Source organism: Etheostoma spectabile, chromosome 5 (assembly GCF_008692095.1).
Source record: "Etheostoma spectabile isolate EspeVRDwgs_2016 chromosome 5, UIUC_Espe_1.0, whole genome shotgun sequence".
NCBI lineage: Eukaryota > Metazoa > Chordata > Actinopteri > Perciformes > Percidae > Etheostoma > Etheostoma spectabile.
The window spans coordinates 34,838,541-34,847,096 of record NC_045737.1 but is presented as its reverse complement, the minus strand read 5'-3'; the positions used below and the strand labels follow the sequence as shown (position 1 = coordinate 34,847,096).

Sequence of the window (8,556 nt, the reverse complement as noted above, 5' to 3'; positions counted from 1 at the left end):
GCAGCAACCGCAAAAGCCTGATCCCCCACCGTTTATACTTGGACCTTGGGACTTCTAAAATCAACTGACTTGAAGACCGCAAAGACCGGTTGTGTTCCCGCACAGTTAAAATTTCCGACAAATACCCTGGGGCAAGACCATTTAAAGCTTTAAAAACAAACAATAAAATCTTAAAATCTATTCTAAAACGCACCGGGAGCCAATGCAGGGTGTAGAGAACGGGAGTGATGTGGGCACGTCTAGGTGTATTTGTTAAAAAGCGAGCAGCAGCATTTTGAACAAGTTGAAGACGTGAGATTGAAGTCTGATTCAGACCAACATAGAGGGCATTGCAATAGTCCAACCTTGAACTAATAAAAGCATGAATAGCCTTTTCTAGGTCGTGCCTGTTCAGAAAGGGCTTAACTTTAGCCAGCAGGCTGGTAAGACCAGGCTTACAAAACTCCACTGAGTTACTTCCCAAGCCATACACTCTAATTGGAGAATATTTTCTGAAGGGGTTTACCTCTGTCTTCTCTTGTGTCTTCTCTGTCTTCTGCGTCTTCCCCTTCAGAGCCTCCTCCTCCTGTAGGACTGCTGGGTTGTGTTGCAGGACGGAAAGGCCCGGGCAAACAGAGCTCTTTGGCCTTCTTACAGAACCGAGAGCTTGACCTCCAGGATCCCTGTAAATCCAGCGATGCTAACGGAAGCGTGGTGAGGGGCGTTTTGCCTCTGGAGCTGAGAGGTACAGCGAGCTAAACCCCATGTGTTAGAACAGGAAACTATATGTTGACTATGTCTTCCTTTGTTCTTATTCAGCTTTTAAAGTGATTACAGTAAAATGGACGGTAGCCACTGTGTGTGTTAAACGCTACAAATATATCCAAGACACATACAATGATCATCTCAAATTGCTGAATTATGATTAAAGTTTTTGGTCCAATCCAGGCACTGGTTGTTTGACTAATTGTTTTTTTCGTCAAAGGGTATATGTCTCCGTTCCTAAGAGTTCTTGTGTGTCAGATTTGCAGAACGACAAATCTGTTGGCAGCCTGATCTTGGGTCCTGATGGGGAGATCATTCAACTGTCGCTGTACGACAACAGCCAGCATCCATCACACGCTGATGGTGACACACAGGAGAGAGGTATGCTCTACACATCCTTCATCAAGTAATCCAAAACCAACACACTTCCTTATAACATTAGAGCAAGGTGAAGGATTTCAACAATTATCAATAACTTGCTCTTTCTGTCACACAGCTCTGCAGGTTTTGTCGTCAGAAGGAGAGAAGTTGCCCTGGGTCATTGTACTGCAGCCTGAACACACACATGGTCTGTGTACACACACACTCATACATTCTTGAGGTCATTTGTAGAGTTGGAGGGGACGGTTCATTATGCAACACTCTTTAATGCTCTTCAGGGGTGGATTTCTTTAGAATAAATGCTGGTATAACAAGTTCTCTTGTCTCTCTCTATTGACTTGTATTCCATTCTTATGAAACCTGCTGTATCTGTTGCTTTGTATCCATCTCCAGTGATTGCAGTGGAAACTTGTCATTGTTTATATCATTGAAGTACTTTGATGGACTATCATTGTCCATCACAAATATATTTGGGACAAGTTCAGCAAAGGCACACAGCTTTCAACTTGTTTTTTTTCCAGGTTTGGATGTCATGCGTCATGTCATTCGGCTTGAATTGATGACATAATTGTGTACATAATTCTATACCTTAGACACAGTTTGATAACTTATTGGTATTAGTTGTACCTTATTGGTATTAGGTGTTTGCTTGGTAGTAAACCCTGCCTGTGTTTATTCACTGCTCTAACCATTGCCTATTCATTGTGTGCAGAGGGAGAGGTGGAGCTGAACATAGATGGCCCTGTGGGTGACACCCAGTACCATCAGTCCATACACAAGGTGAAGTGCTGTTTTCTAACTGACCTTTAAAGCTTTACCGGTACAGCATGTGTTTTTTTTGTAGCTTTTCGCTAAGATGTCTAATGCAGACTCTCCAACAAAAGCATGTTCATTCAGAGACCTTCATCATGAACATAAATGTGTATTCCAAAGAACAAAAAGTCCTGTGTCTGTTTGCAGAGGTGGTGAAAGTAACTAAGTAAATTTCAATCAGGAGAGACAAGTGATTCAACTGGTGACTTCTCCTTCTCCTGTTACGTGCTGCACCGCTAGTCCACACTGACTTAAAAATTTACGTACACAAAGTTCAGACCAGACATGAGATGATAAATGCCGAGCTTTGCGTAGGAATCAGCGTACGCCCGTCAAACGGCTGTTTTAGGTTGTACACGTTTCATAAATGAGGGCCAATGTCTTTAGTCATAAGCCTAAGCAAAACAATCACAAGAATCCAAGATTTGATTTTAATATTTACACATTGAGCATCCTTTGTGTCTTACTATTTGTTTAATCTTTTCTCCAACAAGCTCGTAGATCTTCCCAGAGATCAGCAGATCTCAGAGACAAAGGCATGCTCGCCCAGGAGCCAAACAGACCGAGGTAAAACTCTGCTGCTTACTGTCTCAAAGTTTAAAATGGAACATGTATATGTGTATTATCTAAACTTGTTTGTCATTACAGCAGCTGTGACCAAGCAAACCAAGAAAAAACCAAAGAGTGCAGAGGCAGTGGCGGAGACATGGGAGGAGTATGCTGGAAACAATGTTGGGATGCCTCCGCCGAGGGAGCGGGGAGGGAAGGAGGATCCAACTGGAGGCAACACGGAGACAGAGGAGGACAAAGAGGAAGAGCTTGGCAGTACAGGACCAACCAGCCATTTTCCTGGATCACATCAGCCAGGGTTGGTGTAATTCACCTTTAACCTTTAAGATTTCCTCAGTAGCAGAAAACCAAACTCATTCAACTAATGGTTTTGTGTTTTTTATTGATTACACCAAGAGTTCTCAAATCATTATTTGTTAAAAAGGCCTAGAATTAATTTGAGCGTTGAGATTTGTTTTTGTCTGTTTAGCTGAACTAAGTGGCCCAATACTGTCAAAACTCTTGAATCTTCAATCCTGTTCCCTACTGATAAATTGCAATTATTGTAATTCAAACATTCAGGGATAAGGCAAAAGACCAGCAGTTTCAGTAGGAGCTATTTCCAAGAGTTAATATTTGCCCCAACCCTCACACCTGCATGGTAACTAAAGTTATATTAGACATATGCAGCCCCTATTTGACCACTTTGAGGTTCCCATTCTGCAGACAAACAAGAGGCTGGAATCAACCAACATAACATCTGTTGTAACTGTAAGAGAAAGCTTATTTTGTTTGTCATTGAAACCAGATATCTGAGCGCTGAAGTTCTTGAATTTCCATCTTGCTGATTTATAGATGTCATTTTTGTAGTATTGGTACCGCAGCCTTTATCTCTAGATTGTGGACACTGAAGATGCCTCTCTATGTTGATGTCTTTGGTTTAAAACATGGTCATGTCATGCACCATTATGATTATAGTCACTTTTTACTCTTTGAAATAAACGCATCAAGCGTAATCCTTCATATTTGAAATATTTGAAGATCTGTTCTAAGACAGGCTGCAGTTTGATGATGATGTATCATTCAGCCAGCAGAACATCGGGCCGAATGAAGCAACAGCGGAGGACGCTGTAAACACACGGAGGAAGAATACCAAGAGGAAGGTCACTGAGGAAACGGCGACAACCACAGGGTGAACGAGGAATACTCACAAGCTCTTGTAACAAAATTAGTCCAAACACAACAGACATTGTAAGCCGTTTGACTTCTTCAACACACTGAATAACAAACCGCACACACTCACACACACCTCCATTTATCTAGGAAAAGAGAGATGAAAACGGTGAAAGGTGCCGCATCAGATGGACAGAAGACATCGAGGAGGAAGAAGGAGGGAAGTGATGCTCAATCAATCCGGAGTCAGAAGCAAGAGGAGCGGACCAACCGAGAGGCAGCAGAGACACAGGACCCGTCTGCTCCCCCTTCTGTGGTAAGTCTTGAATGCCTGGTGGATTTACTACTGACTCACAGATTTGTATTTTGTGATGCGATGGGTTGCTGTGGCTGCTGATTCCAATCAGTTTGAGGAGAGCATGATGGGACTTTTTTTGTGAATATTCTCAAAGTTTATGAAATCAAGATTTGCACAAAGTGATGGATTACATACTGTTATGTAAGTGTACTGCATGTCAAATGTGTTACCTACTGTACAAACTGAAATACCAGAAGAATACATCTGTATCTATGTAAAACACTGGATAAGATGATGTGCCATTCAGGTTGACTATTACTGTAATTTTTTTGTCTTTTAGAAAAAGAAGCTGATGGATAGGGAAGGAGAGAGAAGAGGAGTGAAGATGAATGAGGAGAGAGAAGGAAAAGGAGAAGAGGCGAGGCAGAATGAAGAGTCTGCTGGGAGGAGGAGGAGGAGAGGAAGGCTGAAACAGAAAGAGTTAGTCGTTGGTAAGTCATTCAGGAAAAACAACGTGACACGTGGCATGAGGGAACATTTATTTAAAAGGTAAAGTTATAAACTTTTGATGTTTGAAGTTCTCTCACATGGTGATACAGGGACACATTCTTCAGGACGCAAAGCAACTCAAGAGGCAAAGTCTTATCTTTAATTTGGGCATCACGTCATTAAAACGCTACATGTATTACATAATGTATGTTATATGGAAGTAATGTAGCCGTCTCGGCAGAAGTAGTGAACTAGTCAGCTATATTTCCATGTGAATCATGTTTTTACTTTTGCATTCCTGTCCTGTCTTTTTCCCTTTCCTTTTCTTTTTTCACAGGACACCATGATGACCCCCTGGAGAAAGAGGAGGTGGAAATCAGCCAGGAAACAGAAGAGGAGTCTCAGCTAAAATCCACCAAAAGGCTCACGCCAACACAAAGACATGATAAAAACACCAAAATAAATTCAGAGGCAGAGCAGGACACAGACACAGATCACCTCTCCACCATTGCTGACCAATACAGCAGCGTCCAATCAGTGAGCTCCGTACGGTCCGCTGCCGCTGCGTCCCGGTCCAGCCAGAGGAGCTCGAAGAGGTCCGTTTCCTCTTCCTGGGAGGAGGCAGTGCCGGCCAGCGCCATGGGTCTCGCTACATCGCGTGGCTGCCTGTCGTCATGTTCCACTGTCATGGTGACGGAGGAACAGCTGATGCTGAACCTAGCAAAGCCAGAGGTTGGTGGGAAGCACACACACACACACACACACACACACACACACACACACACACACACACAGAAAATACTGAACTTTTCAACATATGATGTAATAGTAAAATGTAATTAATGTAACCTTAATGTAAGTTTAACATCCTTTATCTAATTATCACATGACTGATTGTATTGCTGTAATATCACAGGTCTTTATAATGACATAATTCACCTTATTTCAGTCATTATTTAACAAAAAATGTGTTATGCCATTTGCCAAGCACTGTAAAAAAAAACAGGAAAAGTATTTATGTTAAACAATACTTTTTGTCGTTGCATATTTGTGTGTGTTGTGTGTGTGTGTGTTTGTGTGTGTGTGTGTGTGTGTCTGTGTGTCTGTGTGTGTCTTAGTCTTCTAGCCCCCAAAAAAGTCAGGAGAAAGAGAAGGAGGCTGCAGCTCTGCGTCTGGCCCAGCGAGCAGAGAGGCGGAGGCAGGAGGTAGAGAGGAAGAAGAATGAGCGGGAAGAAGAAGAGAGGAAGCAGCAGGAGAAGGAGCAGACAGAGGAGAGGATGAAGAGCGAGCTGGAGGGAGAGAGAAGGAAGAGAGCTGAGGAGCTCAGGTTTCACTTTTTCTATAACATTATAAAGATTAACTGCGTAAAGTACAGGTTCAAAGAGTTTTCAAGTCCCTCTTAATAACTATAGTCAGAGGACAGAATGCCACTTCATCCATATTCAATCTCCATCTCCAGACTGAAGAAGCTGGCGGAGGAGGATGAGAGGAGGAAGCAGGAGGAAGAAAAGCAGGAGCAAGTGAAACGGGAACAGGCCCAAAGAGAAAGAGAGAGAAGGAGGCAGGAAGAGAGGAGACGACAGATGGAGTTACTCAGGAGGATGAGAGAGGAGGAGGAACAGAGGAGAAAAGGTGAGTGTCAGAGGAGAAGAAGAAAGACAAAAAAGGACGGTAAAGAGAAAGCAAGGAGGAAAAAAAAACTCTTCCTAAACCTTTTCACCTTGGAGTGGCAGAAGCTCAGTCCGTAGGGAGTTGGGTTGGGAACCGGAAGGTCGTTGGTTCAAGTCCCCGTATGGGTCAAAGATGCCACTTCTTCTCCTGGGCACTGCCAGGTGCTCTTGAGCAAGGCACTGTAACCCCTCCGACCCCCCCCCCAACCTCTCAGGGTGCTGGTCCAGCTGATAGCCCACTGTGTAGTGATTTCTAACAAAAAAGAGTGTAAATTGTGATTAACCCACTGGGAATCAATAAACAGTATGAATTAGTCGGTATGGGATGTCATTTCTTTTAGAAGACGGTTAAGTATGGAGAGTGCGGATCTGTCACCATTATTATGTGTAAACTGTTAATCAGTGACTGGCTTATTTCACTTTTAAATGCACCATAACAATTCAAAACAAAGCAGTTAGCTGTAAGTAATTTCTGCAAATTCCATCTGATCTTAATTCCAACTAAAATTGCATTTTGTCTTCCCTTAGCTGAACTAGAGTGTCTGCGTCTGGACGAGGAGAGGGCGCAGGAGGAGGAGAGCAAGAAGCTACAGCAGATGGATGAGAAAGAAAAGATAGATTACCTCTGTAGGAAGGAGCAGGAGGAGGAGAACAGGAGAAACGAAGAAGAGGAGCATGAGAGGAGAGTAAAGGAGGCGGCCTTGTGGGCCGCAGAGGAGGCCAAGCTGCAGGCGGAGCTGCTCGGCAGGTAAATATATATATATATATAGATATCTATATATATATATCTATATATATATATATAGATATATATGTCTCATAAATCCACATATTCAGATATTTAAAAAGCATTACGCTATGTTTGTGTCTTTCTTTATTCTGTGGCTCCTGCAGACAGATGGTGCGGTTGCAGCAGCAGTTGGCCTTTAAAAGGGGTCTCATGTTGGAGGCTGGAGGTCTAGAGAAAACTCAGGGGATCTCCAGGCCGTGGATCTACTCTTATTTCACTTTGCTACAGCTACTGGGTCTAAATCCAACTAAAGCTGAGACCACTACCCCCTGACATTTATCCTCCTTGAGATCATGATGGACGTCTGCGAAAGAGTTTTGTTTGATGAAATGGTTCACCAATTTTGGAAGATCGTTAAATGTAAATCAATAAATGCAGAATATATAAAACAAATCAAGTTATATTCACATCCATGCTCATCTGTTTCTTAAAAGAAAACACATTCTCCATTGTCCGTTTGTCAGACGAAACATTTGCTTCTCTCTTTTCTTTTCCCTTTGTTTCTATAAAAGACAAAGTTTAAAATCATGTTGTTGTCCTTGTATTATTTACTGTTAGTTTACATGCTTAGATTTTGTTTTAACATAGATATAATATATACACACACTAGCTTTGGAAGCCTCACTAGTCAGGTATTAACTATAATTTGATATTTTCTGTTCATATGATCCAGTAACAAATGTACGCTAAAAATTAGCCATGAGCTTCACTGCCCAGGAGGCCCAAAGTCCGGCCTTGTAAATCCCCAACCTTTCCGACTTACTTTGATTCAGTATTTTAAATAGCGTCGGGCCACATACAAGCCCAGAGGTGATGTAAGCTCTCTGTAATGAGGGTCGTTAGGTCCTCGACTGTGACCTCCCCAGTGGCCCCCTCTACTGGGGTGAACAGGTCTCAAGGAACAGAGCTGGCGACAGCATGACTTCATCCAGCTTATTACTGTATGGAACAACAGCTACTGTGTGTTAGCCTCAACGGATCATAAACACATTATGTATTGACTCCCTCTGAGGGCATGGCTGTTGTTTTTGAGAGGTTTGTTGGATGTGAAGTTGTTAAAGTCCTGTAAGAGCAATTGAACATACTGCACCACATTTCATTTGTATTGTTTGCTATTGGTGCTGTGTATTTGTATATAGAAATATATAAAGAATTCTGAATGTTACATAAGTTTCCCAGCATGCTCTGGGTCCGCCTGGGTCTTGCAGTTGGTGAAAAACAACAATTGTGCAGGCGAAGTGTCGTAAATCTTTGAATCGGGATTGTCATCTGCACATGTGCAAACATTTTGCGCGTGACAGATCCTACAGGCAGCGCAGATCGGGTGCCGACAGCTGCCTCGATCTTGTGAGGTTATTGTTGCCTACGTGGGACGTCAGAGCGAGTCAGGATCACGTTGAACGCAAATCTAACTGATAGAGAATTCATTTTGATAAAGTCTTTTATTTCTTAAAGTAGTTTCTTAAGTAGTGTGACTTTCTTGCTTAATTATGATGTGTGCATTTAACAACTGTCTTGTCCTGTTTCGGCTGGTTAACAGATTAAGTGGCAGAGTGGCAGAGTTTCAAGGGCACTCAAGGAACACATTGTTCGAACAGCCTGCACAAACTGACATTCTTGTAGCATAATATAGATAACCACAGTCCAAT

General features: G+C 42.5%; 1 protein-coding gene across 1 annotated transcript in view; it reads left to right on the top strand.

The window, feature by feature from the left end:
- The window catches only part of kiaa2012 (KIAA2012 ortholog), a gene marked incomplete at its 5' end in the record, with an annotated part of 12,912 nt that extends 5,553 nt beyond the window's left edge, over positions 1-7,359 (top strand). Inside the window, 14 exon segments of the mRNA XM_032515391.1 lie at positions 554-724; positions 1,003-1,125; positions 1,241-1,312; positions 1,838-1,905; positions 2,433-2,505; positions 2,587-2,806; positions 3,575-3,679; positions 3,811-3,976; positions 4,299-4,449; positions 4,785-5,179; positions 5,566-5,774; positions 5,907-6,079; positions 6,646-6,865; positions 7,012-7,359. Of these exon segments, the coding sequence (XP_032371282.1) occupies positions 554-724; positions 1,003-1,125; positions 1,241-1,312; positions 1,838-1,905; positions 2,433-2,505; positions 2,587-2,806; positions 3,575-3,679; positions 3,811-3,976; positions 4,299-4,449; positions 4,785-5,179; positions 5,566-5,774; positions 5,907-6,079; positions 6,646-6,865; positions 7,012-7,180 (2,315 nt within the window). The 3' untranslated portion in view covers positions 7,181-7,359.
- Positions 7,360-8,556: the final 1,197 nt, after the last annotated feature.